Source organism: Coptis chinensis, chromosome 3 (assembly GCF_015680905.1).
Source record: "Coptis chinensis isolate HL-2020 chromosome 3, ASM1568090v1, whole genome shotgun sequence".
Lineage (NCBI taxonomy): Eukaryota > Viridiplantae > Streptophyta > Magnoliopsida > Ranunculales > Ranunculaceae > Coptis > Coptis chinensis.
In genome coordinates this window covers 35,913,069-35,931,005 of record NC_141458.1, presented here as the reverse complement: position 1 = coordinate 35,931,005, position 17,937 = coordinate 35,913,069, and the positions used below count along the sequence as shown (strand labels likewise).

Here is a 17,937-nt window from a genome sequence, read left to right as displayed (position 1 = left end):
TAGCTTGAGCTGAACCGAGAGTGCGGAGTCTGTCGAAAACGGGACAAACGGTCTCTGAGTATAGGCGAGATTTTGAATCGGGCTACCAACTTGCAAGGAAAGACAACCAAGAAAATGTTAGTATTGCGCATTAAATGCTAAAGAAAATAGGTTATAGTGAGACTCACCGCTGGATTGAAAGGCAAGGTGGTTAAGTGTCAAACCGGATGGGAGGTCCGCAGTCAAAAAATTCCCAGGTACATACAGCGGATAGTGATGTCATTGTTTATCAGAGGTGGTGATGCGAAGTACAAAGGATTTCTTTTTAGGGCAGACACAAAAGGATTGGCCTCACACTGACATCCTTGGTACTCGTCTTTATGAAGTAGTGGGAGACAATATCGCGGTATGTCAATTTGGGACTACCGGATCTATTATAGTAGTTCGCGGCATACATCAGCCTCCAGAAATTTTCAATACCTTGGCATGGAGGGATATTGAAGTGATTACACACTTCAACGTCTAATACGGTGAGCGCAAGCCGCAGTCCGACAACAATCTGACCTACAGAAACTACCAAATACCCCGGCCGCAGGGAAACTAGGTGTAGGTAGTGGGTGACCGATGGCACGTGCTCTAAAATAATATTATAGGGGATACCATATGCAGCCCTAATCGCATCCAAATTAGGTCTACGATAGCGGGATGGGGGCGGCAGAGGAGGAATGAATCGTCCGGATATGGACAGGGCCGCAGCAGCAGCCACAGGAGGTGGAGAGGCCACCTCAGTAGATCGGGAAGAGGAGGAGTTCTTGGAGGCCATTGTTGATATCGAGAGGGGAAGATGAACAGATTTGAAGGAAGAAGAAGACACCAACAGTTGCTATGCAAAGGGAAAGAAAGAGGCAAAGAAAATCGATAAGATAAAGGGAAGAAGGACCAAGAAAATACACCTAAATCGGAATCCCATAATATAAAAGCCAGACCGAAGCAAATACCGACGGAACAAGCAGTTTGGAGTGAGTGGGAAGAGGAGGAGTTGCTGGTGAGAGAAGTGTGGGTGTTTGAAGAAAAATGAAGTGAAGTGAGGGAACGAAAAGGAACAAGCGGGATTTTAAAAGGGGGAAGGGTAGGAAGGTAAAATCCTTGGGGTGAAGAAACCGAAGAGTCGGTAGACAATCCAGCAGATGGGTGGCACGTAGAGGCGCAGAGCTCGAAGGGTCAGTGAAAAGACGCGCGTGATGATTACTCACTGCAATGCACACATATCGATGAAGGGTCGAGGAAAGGGGTGGGTGGGGTGTCACATTTTGAAATAACTATTATTCGACCCCGGCCCATATAGGTCTGCGGAATCGAGAAGGGACATCTGTAGTGGTAGGATTTGCGGTATAGGGGATGAAGGGTGATGCGACCCGAAGCAAGCTATGGGAGTGCAAGCCAAAGAGTAGGAGATCGACATTAAGATAGGCCCGAGGCAAGATATACGGAGAACTTAGGTGCATAGTATCAGTCCACAGTCACATATGTACCCGGCAGTAACCCTACACGTGGAAGAAAGGAGAGCGAAGAATGGGAGGACAGGTGGATGACTACGATAGGAGACTAGGGTATATAAAAAGAACAGTGGGAGAGAGAGAAAGAGGGCTTTTTGGCAAAACTAGAGAGGCTAGACCTAGAGAGAGAGGAGAGATAGAGAGTGCATTTTGAGAGCTCCAACAAATACATGAATTGAACACGTGAACTGAGACAAAGACCATCTGTGATCGAGTTTCACCCCTCTAGTTGGGTGTTAGATATGGTCAATAAGCTCTCGACCATTAGAGATTCCGGTTTCCTGGTTGCCTGAATGTGGTTGCAGCTTCAAACACGAGATCCCAAGGTTGAAGACTTAACATGACACACCTCAACAATTCTGCCACGTACAGTATTACTTACAGGATGCCACATATGAATGACTTTTAAGGCACGGCATTTCTAGTTATCAATATAATTATTCATCAACCAATCATTTAATTGATCATTGACAACTTGGCACAAACAAGTAAAGAAGGGTATGGGTTGCAACTTGCAACCCTCTAGAGATGCCGACATGCCCTTAGAATTGTAGAATTGTCCTTAGAAGATCTTGTAGAATCGTCCAAGTCATTATTACATAACATGTATGGCCACCCACGATGAAATTAAATCCTGGGTCCAACGCCAATGGCTTTTATTGTACTAGACTTGAATAAGCCGCAGCTTCACACGCTCTGTATCATACCGTCAAATGCATCCTTAGCAATAATTTTAGCTATGCAGCTTCAGTTGCGTGAAAAGGATCCCAGGAGAACTACCCGGTTCGCTTAGGACATAACAAACTTACAGGTGAACATAACACTGAACCATTTGCTCGCCCTCAAACACAACATGCAGTAACCGAGTACTTGAGTCCTGTGTGCAAAATGAACAAGAATTACAATTACTATATGCATAAGCATCTCAGAGCATCTCCAACAAGGTTTCCGGATGGGTAATGCACAAAACGATGAAGAAATATGTGTTCAGGTGGTTGTTATTCCCCGGATCACATAAGAAATCTGCAAACACAACATGGCTCAAAACTGCGCTGAACCCAAAGTTGGAGAAAGCATTTTAACTAACATGGAAAAACGCTACTAAAAACAACAAGATATAGGAGTCTCCGTATGTATAGCAGCAGAGAATTTTTAAGATGTCAGGCGTATATTGTGAATTGAGGGGTCTCCATGTTACCATATATATAGCCTAGGTGTACATGGAAGGGATGGACTGCAACTGAGTGACAGATGAAAAGTCCAGTTTGTCTGTCTCCTAACAAGATGGCCCCGACATGGACTTCCTGACTTAAGTTTAGTTGGATTTCCAAAAATTTACACCTATAACGAGAGATGGTGCAACTGCAATAATAGTAATTAGATGTGCATATTTCTGAAATATTGCAAGGGTTTCTTTCGATTCAACACTCCCCCACTGAAAAGCCTTGACCAAAAATTCTTACAAAATTTTTTTAGTCATTCATAATTCCTGTTATACATGGAATGCAGAAGTTTTCAGAATTATTCTGCTCGTTTTGGTCAACTCCTGTGTCACGTGCACTTTACTTGGTTACGAACCCACCAGATCACGGGAAAACGAAGGGGTACACCGTACACGTACACGTACACGCTAACACACCCATTCTAGCATGTTACGAAGCCAAATATTTGCATTTCATATTTTCATTCTCGATTCAAACAGACTCAAAGACACGTTGACACCAAAGTGCGAGTATTTGCAGCTAAGTTTTTCTGTATATCACTCAAAAAAATTGTAATTCAGGCATTCAGCAGACATGGGGAGCTCCTTATGATTTGCAATTTCTCACAACCTCCTTATGATAGTCCGTCCAGTATACAATTTTATGTACTTTTTTATTTTGGATGCAACGTTCTACTTTCTTTTAAGACTCTACTTGAGTAGCTAGACATATATAAACCCTCATGTGTTTTCCTTAAACCCTTAGTAGTTTCTTTGTTTGTTTGTTCTTACCTATTATTATGCAATGTCTTATCTTGCTCATTGTAAGAAACTACTGTTTCAAGGCAGTACAAGTCGTAGAAATCTCAGTACCCATTTCATTTTACTTCAAAACTCATTCACTAACTCAACAAAAGAATCGTCTAGTTCACAACTCAACACACTTTCTTACCTTGTAGACTCATGTGGTCTTTCCCATGAAGCAGTTACTAAAGCAGCAAAGAGACTCCATTTCAAGAGCACATCTAGGCCTGACTCAGTTTTGAAGCTTTTTCATGATTATGGATTCACCAAAACCCAAATCACAAATCTCATCATTAAACGGCCTAATCTCATATTCTCCAATCCACACAAAACCCTTGAACCCAAGCTTCAAATTCTCAAACAAGTTGGTTTTTCGGGACAGGAAATAGGTAAACTCCTTTTGCATGACCCTTTCTATGTCCGTATTAGTTTACAAGACAAAATCATCCCATGTTTACATTTTCTCAAGACCGATGAGAATGTCCATTTAGCAATAAAAAATTGCTTTTGTATATGCATTCTAGGTTGGAACCCTGAAAAGTTTTTGATACCCAAGATTAAATTCTTGCAAGATGTTGGTGCACCGGAGCCAAATATCTCCAATTTGTTTTTCTATGGATTTCGAGGGTTTGCTCTTGATAACACTTGGTTTAAGGAGACAGTTAAGGAAGTTCTTGGAAGGGGTTTTGACCCTTCAAAAAATATGTTTGCATATGCACTTTGTATACTGTCGGGAATGAGTAAGGCTAAGAAAGAAATTTGGAGTTTTGGTTGGTTGGATGATCAAATTCATTTGGCGATCAGAAATCAACCCACTTGCCTAGATATATCGGAGGAAAAGCTGAGGACTGGATTGAACTTCTTCATGAACATAAAGAATTGGGAACCTGCACCTACAGCTAGCTTGCCAAAGCACCAAATGTACTTTCTCTTAGCCTGAAGAAGAGGGTTATTCCAAGATTGACAGTCATTGAATTTCTGATATCAAAAAGCTTGATTGAGAAAGACGTACATGTTGTTACCTCATTACTTATAAGTGATGAAAAATTCATGGAGAAATTCGTTGAAAAGTATGGAGACGAGGTTCCCGAACTTATCAAATTGTATCATGGTGAGGTTTGATTAGTTTACATTGCTTCTTCTTTTCAGTTTTCAAAGTTTGCGCAATGTCCCAATTAAATTTTAAGTAAGTGGTAATGTTGGATTCTGTCATCTCATTTGATATGCTTCCTTCTTATATCTCATGAAAATTGGTTTTGTTAGAGTTTAGATGGATATTTTTGTCTGACAAATAAAAGTATCTTATAAACAAGCAGAACAACACATGAAAAAGGTTCAATATGTAGAAAAAAAACTTACATATCATATATAGTGATTATATCTGTTATGCTAGGTGGCATCGACAAAGTTAGGTGTATCGGTATCCGACACAGTGAAATACCAAAACATAGAGGTATATAACCTTCAGTATGTCTGTGTATCATATCCAACACGGGTATACACAAACCTTACATCTTAAAGGAAATCCTAATTACAACAAGGGCTGTCACAATTGTTAGTTACAGGCGTTAACAGTTTCAAGAGCACTCAATTTGTGCGAGTGCATTGTGAGGTTTGATAATATGAATATCCCTATTCTATCCCTATAGTAGGATCCCGTGAAGTTTATTTGGTAAATCCAACTGTACAATATTTTCTCCATGTCGGTAAGATTATGCTCACTGAAAATGAATTCAATCTGGAACTCCCAACAATTTGAAGTTCAGATGAAAGTGACCATCCAAATCCAGTCTATACTTTTCAGTTTTCAGTAAAACTTTTAAAGGGGAGGGAATTTACAGTCGGATTTGTTTTGCACTTATTTGTTACGATGATCTTTATTACACGGAGAGAATATGGTATGGTTGATTTATCCATTGTCGACTAAGGAATACAAACACAAATTTGGGGCAACCTTAAAGATATTTGTCAGTGTAGGATTTCTTGTCAATGCCGATTTATTTTCTCATGACATATCAAACACACACAGACGGACAACAAAAGAATATATTGGTCAAGACTTGGGTGGTTGGGCCCAAGGTCTTTAGTTCGATTCTTACCTACAAAGGGGAATTTAAAGGATCATGGGAAAAAGTTCTAAGTATGTTGCATGGACACGGCATATTTTAAAAACAATCCGTGTTGGATATGTATTCCACATGTCCATGTCGGACACATATGCGATATACCTCAATTTTTATATTCCGTTGTGTCAGACACTCCGAATCCGTGTCGGATACGCACACATATCCATGTCAACATAACTTAGGTTGTAACCAAGTAACTATCAAAAAAACAAAAGAAGAAGCATAGTCTATAACATTTTAAGGCGGAAGAAAGATGGAGATCTACAAAAATGGATTCAGAGATACTTGATAGAAGTAAAATCGAGTGCACACTTTGTGCAATTGTTTCTTTAGGTTTGATATCACACATTGCAATTGTTGGGTACTCGATCCAACTATTAAATTTGACAGAGTTCGAGAGTTAAACATTCTTTTTCAACATCAAATCATAGTCAAGAACTGAAACATACTAATATGTACGACTTATTAGTAACACGCATGTATATTAACATGTTTGAGATCACACAGTAAACAAGAAGTGGGTTAGTAATTTAACATAATTCAACAGCGATAGTCAAGTAACATCCAAGAATATATACAGGGCTATCATTAACCATTATGTATGACTATGTTTATAAAAAACAGCATACACATCAGAATGAAGCGTACCTCCAGAAAGAACTCTAACAGAAGCACCAGAGGTCTCTTGTATAGCTTTAATCTGAGATCCCTGCTTTCCAATTAAGTTAATGGCTTGTGATGAAGCCAGCAATAACTGAATTGAGCAGGTAGTAGCTGAAGAACCAGTATCCTCACCTTCAGTCTTGGACAGACCAATGATACGCTTGAATTCTCTTAAGACAGCATTCATTGCAAGGGATATTTGTGCCTCCGGCTCTTCTTTTCCAGATATCAAAACCAGGAATAATCAAGGCACAAGAGCCACCAACGATCAATAAACTGTAACAATTGGAAGGATAACTAATCACTCTTCTACTATAAAACAATGCATCTAATCCTTCACCATGGCAAGATTATTGAAAAGCTAATGGATCAAGTCAAGCGTTGTAAACAGGCCTGCTGCCTGAACTTAACTAGTCCTGACCTCCAAGGTCAGTCCTATCCAGAAATGACAAAATAGCCACACTGAGAAATAGTTTCGTATACCTTAGGCTCAGTAATATAAAATGTGCATTACCAAAGTGAAGAATCATAAGCCCTAGATTCAGTTTTAACCTCAATCAAACGAAGTCTTTAATCCAAAATTGAAAAATCAGGTGTGATACAGTTACAAAATGAAAGGCTAAATGCGCGACATGATAATTTATTCCAAAAAAAAAGACAAAAAGACAAAACAATCCCCAGGATAGCACTTGCCTAACAAAAATAATATCCCCGTTGGCCCCATCTAAAGGTTACATATTCGACCCAGACTACAAGTACAAAGGAACCTCAATTGCCAATAAGAAAACCTCTCAAGACTCCCCATTCCCCTTTTCCATAAGCTCCACCGGTCACAAACGAATATTAATGAAACAGTAAGACAGAGAAAGTCTCTTACATAGACATTGTGTATTCCATAGTAAATAGTCAATTTCTGACTATTGTCAACAATCGCCAGTGTATACACCTTCCTTTGTTCATTGAACTAACCCACAAACCCAGTGGCAATCACTTATTTCGGACACATTCATTTTGTTGATCCGTTCCATCATGGCATCTAAGTTCAAACACAACATCATATGAGTCTTAACACATCAACCAACTCTTAATTAGTCCTAACCAATATGCTTTTAGTCCTTGCCAACCAACAAACTAAGCACTCAAAGCCAACGGTGCCGACCGGCCATGGTGATCTTCAGGGAAATTGTTGGAGGTTGTGGTCAAATGCATTGCGAAGGCGACCTAGGGAATGTTTTAAGATACGACAATACAAATACACTTGGGATACTAGTCGCCATGTCTAGCCTCAGACAACATAAAACAATACTAAATAACCAAACAAAATGGTTGTAGGACAAGATTTCCTAAGAAAAGAAAGAAACCTAATATACAACCACAAACCACCTCTCGTGCAGATATAGGTCTAAGCCCCAATGGCTGACAATCAAAATTTCCTATCTGAACACATAATACCTCAAACGTGTCATCAATTCCTCCCAACGTTTCAACCACAAGGAAGATTTTTAATGAAATGAGAATCTCCTCCAAACACAAAATTCTCTCATGTTCCTCTCCAACCAAAAAACCCAAATGATGGCAAATGACACAAGGCTCCACAACCTCCTCCTCTCTAGAATCAGGAGGCTTGGGCATACTTCACCAAATGGACCCAAACCACCTTGAATGCTGGGAAAGAAAACACCAAAACCTACCAGAAACATGGAGAACTATTGCGAGTATGACAGAATGACTCCCCAGCTGACATACATAGAAGACACAAACTCACGATCAGCTTTATATTCCTAATTAATTTTTAGCGGTCCTTGCACATTCCACCAAATGATAAAAGACACCTTAATAATTGAAATATAGCTTTTCGTAAACTAATATGATGAGGCTTTTAGGAGACGGTTATAAATAGCATAGGCCAAGGACGAAAATCTCTCATTCTGACCAATAGTCAATACTTACACTATTTCAACGAGGCATCCGAAAGCAAATTGTCTCCAATCCTACTGTGAGTGCAGCAAGACTCGCAGTATACCTCCTGAAAATAAATTATAGTTGCCCACATCACAATCCAGGTTACCAGTATCTATCTTCATGAAAGCACAATTACCATTCCAAACACGGAGATGGCATGTAATCTTATGAAAAGCAAGTACATGTTCTTTCATATAGGCATCTAGCTTACTTATCTTCCCAAACTTTAATCCTCTCCTCCAGAAACTATATTTCATATGCCTGACAAGCTCCAGGCCCTTTCAAATGCCACTCCAAAATTCACAACCATAAGCCCTATAGACAAATCATTTGGCCCATCCCTAATTGAACCCCCCAAATTTATACTAGGCCACCATTTTAATATCAAGACATGGGTGTTAGTAGTTGTGTAGTTATGTATGATCCAAATGGTATGAGTTTAAATAGGTGATGTCAGACCAAGTGAAACATTAAATAAAAACTGTCAAAGAGCTAAAACAGAGTTATTAGTAGTCTTACTAAAGGTACATTACTTACTTCAATGCTACCTCTCGACAACCATATTAAGCAACAATGTTGTTGAAGGATGCACATTTTCCTCTTAAATCCTAGTTGGCTTCCTACTTATAACTTCTACCCCCTACCTGTGGCTTTATTCTTCTCTTTCCCTTAAGCATAATTCTAGCTAATGGAAACCAACGTGTGCAAGGCCATTTTTATTCAAAAGACAACAGTTTGGTACAACACTACAACCATCATATTACTAAATCTAAAAACACTTTTCGGGTTTTCCTTTTGTTTTTAGTTTATAATCATATTAAGGCTGCAAAAGCTATGCAATAAGGGATAGATGCCTCAGAAAATGAAACATCTAGAAAATAGTCAATTTGAAGCTCCAAATATCTTAGTAACAGGGGACCCCACCCACATTCCACATGCACGAATGTACAATAAGGTGAAAGATGTGCATTCTAAGAAGGATATTAGCTTCTAATTCAAACTTTAACTCTATAGGCATAAACCATATAAACCTAAAAACACAATAAAGGAACAATCTTTAACTTCAAACTAATCCAAATTCTAAAAATTCAATCAATATAAAGAATAAAAATCAAGAATACGAATACAAACTCTTTTCTTTGCCGAAGGAGAAATTGACGTTCCTGTTTCTGATGGGACTGGTAATTCAGATGATGATTCTTCGACTTCAATTGAGGGGAGAGATAGAAAGTGTACTTCTGTTTCTCAAAGTGTGTGTGTGTTGCACAACTAAACTAGTGTTAGAAAAAGAAGAGGGACAATCAAATATGGGACGTTCTCTCTGGTCTACAGCAAAAAAAATAATGCAAGTACTAACTCAAATGGTGCGGCAAATATATGACGGAAATTGTAATACAATGTTGCGTCAAAACGCTAACATGCCAATACTATCGGTATAAGTTTACCTATCTATACTACCAGTTTTAACGACATAGTGTATGGTCTGCACGCTAGTAGAAACCGCGGCTAGAAAATTTGTTTGACCAAATTTACTTTCAAAATCTTTAATTTTGGTGAATTACTTTTGTATCCCTATTATTTTGTATTTATACACTAAAGAGAAAGGACAAAATGGGAAGGAAAGAAAATTTTATTTCCCATACGCCTTTGAGAGTGGTGGCTAGAGTTTTTTTTTTGCTAGGGAGGTGTGATTGTGGTTTCTTTTGTTTTTTTTTACGCCATTGGAGAAAACCATTCGGTCTTCAAACGGTATCCCACTAACCTTATACACTGTTCTATTGTGGTTTGGTGCGATGGCACCCGAAACCATTGGACTTAGCCTAAGAAAATAAATTGACAAATGATACTCATTTTCTCTCGGGGTAGAAAGTTTTGTTCATCTTTATTTTTTAATCAATGATGAAAATTAAGAAAATGGGGACTTAAAAGTTGAATAAATGGCTATTTCTTTAAGATATATATGATCTCCCCATCATGGAGATCGAACATGCCCACAAAATTCAACTCGTTCAAAAAAGTCTAACATTACCAAAAGTTGTTATGAATATAAAAAAATTCTAGATAGTTAGATAAAAGTTAAAAATTGAATGTTTTACAAGGCTAATTAAACATATTTGTTAGAATGATCTTCAATGTAGGAAAATTGTATTAACAAAAACTTTGGTCGTAACTCATCTGTATGTTGTAAATGTGGATATAATAAATGTAGTTATATCCCTCCCTATATATATATACACACATGCCACAAACATGATATACAAGGTTTTTAACCTATAAAACATGGGCATGCATAAAAATGCGGCACCAACAAAAATGTGGCACCAACATACTTTATGATCACGTGGCACCGTTACTAAGAGGAAAAAAAGAATAAGGATAAAGTACATCAACAAGTATGTTACTATGTCACTGAATGAACCTATAATAGGTAGCATTCTTATCATCTAACATGGCCAGACATTCAACAATGTTGAAGGTTTCAAGTTGAATTAGGATTATATTGCTTTTAATTTCATTTATTCGATACAATGTTATAGGAAGAACGATGTGGTTGTAAAAACCCATTATTTTTTAATGTCTAGACAATATAAAAAGTTAATGATCCAAAGGATGTAGGAGAGTTTCGTTGCAACAATTAATGACAAACTTGGTGAGAAAGGGGAACTCTTCAAGTATATAGATCGAACTGATTTTATTGGAGATGTGTTCAATGTTGCACAACAAGCACTCTGTTTGCAGAAAACAGGATTTATTGATAGTCTGATAATGGCGAGGCACTACTTTGTCCATGGTACCCACTATCCTGTAAGGATTATTTATTTAAAAAAAAATCTAGTGTATATTAGTTATTTATTTGTTTATTTTTTAATCTATTTAATATTTACTTTTCTTTGTGTAACAGTCGCACATGGTGTACAGAGTGATGCTTGTCTAGAGAGAATTTTATAAGAGATGTCCCAACTTCTAGAGGCAATTATATCTAGATTTGATAGATTGTAACCTCTTAGAGCATTTTTGTAGGAGATCGATAGGTTGTTCTCTTCCCTCTGCTTTTAGTATTGTTCCTATTAGTTATGTTATTTTTCAACCAATTTTTGTTTATATTTTTCTAAGTTATAACCAAACATAATAACACAAATAAATAACACCAATAGATCGATAAATAACACTATCTTGAAGGTTTTTATTTGTATGTTTTTATTGCTAATCCTGACTAAGTATACAATGTGCATGATGATTGAAACAATGATTCTAAAGTGTCTTGGTTATTGCTCCTTCCAATTAACTTGTTGCCGCCAAGGTACCAAAAACTTAGTGGATTAGGAAGATTGTTGTCTAGACCAATTGTGGATGGGAGAACGATGAAAGACTGCTGTTGAAGTAATTTCTTATTTATAAAGTGTATTTAGCATTATATATATATATATATATATATATATATATATATGGTAGTATGTCGTTATTCGGTATATAATAAATGTGCTTGATTGTCCTGGAATAACTTTATTCATGGCATCTCAATCCAAATCCTAAAGAAAATTTGGAAGTGATGATATTTAACTAATCTACGATTTATTCCCACAATTACATGTCTAGTACTCTACAATTTCAATTTCTAATGGTACCATCTAACTTTCATACGAACTCAATCGATCTGATTACATATATCCGCTATGAATTGACATTTTGTATTCTTATTCACTGATTTTAACTAGTGACAGGGATTGCAGTTAGTGTAGTGATCAAGGAAGATTCTCTAAAGATTTATGATGAATTGAAGTTTGAGATGAAAGCTTAAAGAAAGTAATTTTATTTCATTAATGGTGGTTACAACTCTCTCTAATTTCTCTCTCGAGCCAACTAGGCGACAGTCTAAGGCCTCCAAGCTTCAGCCCAACTAAAGGATCCCCATCCAGACCACAACTAGTATGATTTTGTTTTGTATGGGCTTGGTCAGTTTGCTTTTAGTTAGGCCCAAAATCAATTTTTGACAATAAAATGCATAATAATTCTTTTGAAAACATTGATTCAATGACTGAAACTCTCATTACAACCACCAAAACTGAATACACAACCACTACACCACACAATTCTTATGTTATGATTTTCGAAAATTATATATATCACAAGATATATAAAATGGTCCAGAAAAAAAAATGTGTTTTTTTTGTTATGGCAATGTCTATAGACCCAATGAAAAAGTTCGTCTAGGGCCTCCACAATCTCAGAGCCGCTCTATACATATGTCCATCATCTTCTTCTCCACTTTTTTTTCCTGCTCATACATGCAACATTCAACTTATTGAGAAATATCGACCCATATGTCGAAATCTCAATATTTAACTAAACATATGGGCTGAAATATCAGCTAGCGATATTTGCCCACGACAGTTAGTAACAATGAAATTTTCACCTGAAGTAAACTTTGACTCAAAAGTTCCGTGTTTCTTCACCATCCCTAATAAGCCTCCATGATTATATGCAATTCCTTGACAACATCCTCAATCTTCATTCGAGCATTAGGCAATTCCATCGAACAGGCAACACCAATTCTCAGCACTAAAATAAGGTTTTCCCTTATTCTATCGCTTATATTGTTGATAACTTCATTATTCCCATTTTGTACTAGCATTCTTTTGTCTATGATCTCCATCACCTGATCTGGCAAGGCCATCTTAACATAGCTATGAAGACTAAAACCATTGCTAAACATGTCATGAGTCGGCGGTCTTTTTCCTGTGAACATTCCTAGGACAAGTATCCCATAACTGTATACGTCGCCAAGGGTGGTGACCTCGCCACCCATGCCATACTCTGCAGAAATATGTACAATGCTTTAGAAGGTAAACAGGGAAATATATTTATGTACGTTATTATCCATTAACACACATAACTATGCTTCTTCGCGCTCCTTGGTATAATGCAAAAGATCGCAATGCCAGATTAGGGTCTCACCATTATAGACTCAGTTATTTGAGATCTGATTTCATCTTGATAGAAAGCCTAACTATTGGGTTATGTAGTGAGGCTTCTGTAGCATGACACAACCAGATTGAAAACCTCATAAAAGTGGTAACTGATAATGCTATCTTAGAATTCCTCTGCTCAGACGCGGCGACTCGGTTATATATTGGTTATCCTTGCCTCTGCTGTCTAGACTAGTTTTATCTCAAAAAGGATAAAACTATGTACTCGGTTTTATCTAGACTAGACTAGAACAGGACGTCAAGATCTTTACAAGTTTTCTATGTCGGACCTTCCTCAAGGCATTGCATTCAGACATGAAACTTTTTGTAGCCCCTCGGCGTTCTAACTTCAGTACCTTCACTGCTACAACCTTTTTTTCATCTAGAATTCCCTCGTACACGGATCCATAATTTCCAACACCGATCAAATTGTCTTCAGAAAATCCATTAGTAATTTTGTGGAGTTCTGCATAAGAAACTCTCAGATAGTGATGATCATGTGGAGACGTAGAGGTTTCCTTCTTGAAATATTTTTCCAGTGACGCTTAACATAGAGACTTGACAACAAAATTATGCAAAGGATCGCCAGTCACTGGAACTACGACTTTGATTGAAATAGTCTTTCTATTTCGCTTACACTGGCCGAGCTTCAATTCAGGTATGCATGCCACCACAAACTTTTGTATTTCTAACTACTGAAACCTCACTTGCATTTTTGAAGATCCCCTCTAGTGGGACTTCCCCCTCAAGCTCATTAAATGACAAATTTAAGCTTTCTAAATAGGGAAGTTGTACTAGATATTGTGGAATCCCTCCGTTCAACTTATTGCACGAAAGATTTAGAACTTTAAGCACCTTCAAAGTATCTAAAGACCTAGGAATTTCTCCTTGAAGGGAGTTATTTTACATGGAAAGGTATTCCAAGCTCAAACAGTTACCAAGAGTTGTTGGAATTCCACCAGATAAGTTGTTATTAGAGACATCTAGTAACTCAAGATTTCTCATGTTACCAACTTCAAGTGGGGTGGAACAAAAATGCTAGCGTGACAGTTACTGTGCTGTACATAGATGACAGCCCAATGGTGTATTGCCAGGTTGAAACTGGATATTTTGGAAACCGATTGACTCAATTTGTAAAAGGGAAAAAAAAAAAAACCGATGACATAAAAGAAGTTTTAAATTCACTTCATTCTCTTCTCCCACATCCCTTCTTCCTCTCTCCAAGCAAAAACACCCTTTCTACTCTTTGAAAATTAAAATTGAATGCAAAAATATTTAGACTCAAGAGAAAAAAGATTTAAAACACAAAGAAATGAATAAATTTCACGATTTATAATTTTTTACTACTACAAGGAACTAATTTCTCTTAATCTTCTTTGATGATTTTTTTTTTTTGTGAGTACTTGTGTTTTACGTCAAGTTACAAAACTCATCCATGGATTCTATACTTTTAGGGGAGAAGAATAAACAGGAAACCAAGTTCCCTTTTTATTGTTTATTTTTGTTTAATTATTTTTAGTTTTTCGAAATTTCCAGTAAAAAGCAAAAACTAGTTTGAAAAGTATCCAGTTTTCCATGTGTAACGTGGCAACATACTATTGGGCTGTCCTATATATTCAACACAGTAGCTGTCACGCTAGCACGACTCGGGGTGGAATCAGTGAAGGGGTTTCGAGACAAGTCAAGATTCAATAGGATAAAAGACTAGTAACATGTTCACTTATATTTCCACTAAGCTTGTTCTGTGAAAGGTCCAGCGTTTGCAATTCTTGACAATTTGGAAGGAATGCGTCCTTGTAAGTTATTTTGTTGCAGTGTGAGCAAGTACAATTTGGTGAGGTTTCCAATAGAAGTATTGTCACCCTCCAAATTTCCAAACAGTATTTAAAACAATTATATTATATTTAATTATCTGAAAACTCGAAGTGAAACAAAACCCAAAACCCCGTTATCAAGCACGATATATACAAAACTGAAATCAAAAGAAAACTAAAAGGAACAATTCTTAAATCACATTATTAAACTACAAAGAAACTAACTAACTTTATTACATATGCCTCAAAACAAAACCGCATTCCTTCCCGAATCACGTGTCCTTATCCATCATGATTCACCATCTATGTTTTAAGAACACCCACGCCAAAAACAAAACAAACATTGGTCGTCAAAAATTGAATTTCTTTGGTATGAAAGATACTAACAACAAAAATATATATAATAATCTTTCAAATTAATAAATATAACATTACCAACCATTTCAACTTGGAAGACAATATAGTTCCGTTTTCCAAAACGGCGTGTAGTTTCTTCCCAAGTAAGATTTCACCCCCAATATGCAAATTTCAAGAATCTCATATAACAGTACTCATCATTCCCACTTTTCAAAATAACTCACAACATAAATATCACTTACATTCCATTTATTAAATGCACATATGATAACCTAATTAAATATAAGTTTGGTATACCTTACCTTTAAGCCAACACGTCGTCTTAGAGTAGGATATTTACGTCCCTGCAGAAAAGATTAATAGATCTTACCCTCCTGCAAAACAGAGTTAGACATCACAATAAAATGATTTATCTCTGTCAATCAAATTTTGCATTCATAACCAAACCTCATTTAAGACATTTAAGTCTAATTGATATAACCTGGTTCATCACGCATATTCGGAGAATACTGTTCCGGCTCCCACAAATGTGGTCCAATAAAAGCCCAATTCAATACAAGCCCATGCTCAGAGCCCAACTATAAACAAGTCCACGCTCAGAGCCCAACTATAAACAAGCCCACGCTCAGAGCCCAACTATAAACAAGCCCACGCTCAGAGCCCATGTTCAGAGCTTAACTATAAACAAGCCCACGCCGAGCCCAACTATAAACAAGCCCACGCCATATTCCATGCTCGAGCTTATCTATAAAAGCCCATGCCGAAGCCTACATTCCACGAGTTGGTGGATGTCCGAGTTCTCCAACTTCATCCTATAAACAAAAGTTCCACGCCAGAGCCCATTCATCCCACGAGCTTATCTATGAAAAGCCCCAACTTCATTCCAAAGCCTACATTCCCGCGAGTTGACTTCATCCCATCCCGAGCCGAGTTCTCCAACTTCATCCCACGATTGGGCGACATATTCTCCCGCCCGATTCTCCAACTTCATCCCACGAAATGACCAGTTCTCCCGCCAGTTCTCGAACTTCATTCCACGAAATTCTCTATGTCCCTCCAAGATCTATTCCACGAAATGACATCCCACGAAGACTGACACTTCATCCCCCGCCATGCCTCTCCAACTTCATCCCATGATTGGGCGTTCTCCGCCAGGTTCTCCAACTTCATCCCACGAGCCGACAGATGTCCCGCCATTCTCAACTTCATCCCACGAAATAGATTCCCCCCGCCTCAACTTCATTCCACGAAATTCCGACAGATGTCCCGGGACAGTTCTCCCATCCCACGCTTAGTTCTCGACTTCATTCCACGAAATGACATATCTCCCCCGAGTTCTCCAACTTCATCCCATATGTCCCGCGAAGCGGTTCATCCCACGAGCCGACAAATACCTCCAACTTCATCCCATGATTGGGCCGATTCTCCGCCCAGTTCTCCAACTTCTTCCCACGATTGGAATATTGGAGAACGAGGAAGTAACTATCACCAATGCTACCTATAAAATCCAACCTTCGTCATTTTTCCAGAACTACGCAATCGAGACTTGATCCCAAGCAATATCTTTGGGTACGTAGGCAACTTCAAAACCGAAGTCCAGTCTCATCTTTCCCCAATCACCATCTCCAAAAAACATTACTTCCAACCCTCAACTGGTGTGTTTTGGCAAATCTTGCTGAAACATATTTGGCGCCGTCTGTGGGGATACTCTCAACCACAAAAAAGTTGCGTCAATAGCTTCACAAAGAACAAACAACTGTGAAGGCTCTCCTCTTGCCGCTCAAGTTCAACACTTAACTTCGGCCGAATGAGAATTCCCTTCCAAGTCCGATGGTTCTCACCATCTCGCGACCGGGAGAGTGAGTATTCATATTGCAGATCTAATAACTCAAGTCGACCGTCGTCTCCGAAAATTGAAGAAACATATACATGTATAGTTGTCGGGCGAAGTAACTACAGAATCAAAGCACTTCCTCATGCACCAAAAAGAATCGTGCGATTAAAGGAAGCAAACAAAACTACAATATGAAGACGATAGTTTCAAGTGTGATCATGAGTAAGTTCAAAACTCTTACGCTAACTTTAATGTCGACCACTCATGGAGGGTAGACAACTAATCAAGATATGAAAAAAAAAATGTTAGTGTAGCCAATCCTAGCCAAAAGGCTATAAGAGATCGGCTCTTTCCTAGAAGAAATTATCCAGTATGTATCACTTACCATGCTTTAGTAGTCCAACCTCTTTGAAAGGTCCCTCTCCAAGTCGTGGTCCCAACCCTCGAGCTCATTATCGACCAATGCATGTTTCATAGTTCATTGTCGACCAACGATGTTTCACATTACATGGTCGGGGTTGAGTAGTTCTATAGATGGTGACTCACTTACGAGGGACTACAAAAAGAGTGATTGGATCCCAACCTTCCGTCCATATACTCCAAATGTTCACCCTAGGCTAAGAAAGAACCAATCTTCATAATTGGCTCGGTCTTTTCCATTGCCAATTTGCAAT

At 38.1% G+C, this 17,937-nt stretch overlaps 1 protein-coding gene and 1 pseudogene across 3 annotated transcripts; one reads left to right on the top strand and one right to left on the bottom strand.

Moving 5' to 3' along the window:
• Positions 1 to 1,934: 1,934 nt before the first annotated feature.
• On the bottom strand, positions 1,935 to 9,698 carry LOC147509385 (RNA-binding KH domain-containing protein PEPPER-like). Of its 3 annotated transcripts, none has more exons than XR_015218482.1 (4): positions 9,423 to 9,698; positions 6,462 to 6,605; positions 6,315 to 6,375; positions 1,935 to 2,412 (listed from the first exon to the last, which is right to left on the bottom strand). XR_015218482.1 is itself a non-coding variant. In XM_086601702.1 (4 exons), the coding sequence occupies exons 3-4, from the start codon at positions 6,514 to 6,516 to the stop codon at positions 2,378 to 2,380; spliced, it is 237 nt and encodes a 78-aa protein (XP_086457828.1). In that variant the 5' UTR covers positions 6,517 to 6,605; positions 8,280 to 8,355; positions 9,423 to 9,633; the 3' UTR covers positions 1,935 to 2,377. The 3 variants fall into 3 exon arrangements, 2 of the variants coding, with proteins under 2 accessions (XP_086457828.1, XP_086457827.1); XM_086601702.1 differs by adding an exon at positions 8,280 to 8,355 and having other exon boundaries at positions 6,315 to 6,605; positions 9,423 to 9,633; XM_086601701.1 differs by having other exon boundaries at positions 6,315 to 6,605; positions 9,423 to 9,673.
• Positions 3,391 to 4,755, top strand: LOC147509386 (uncharacterized; annotated as a pseudogene).
• Positions 9,699 to 17,937: the final 8,239 nt, after the last annotated feature.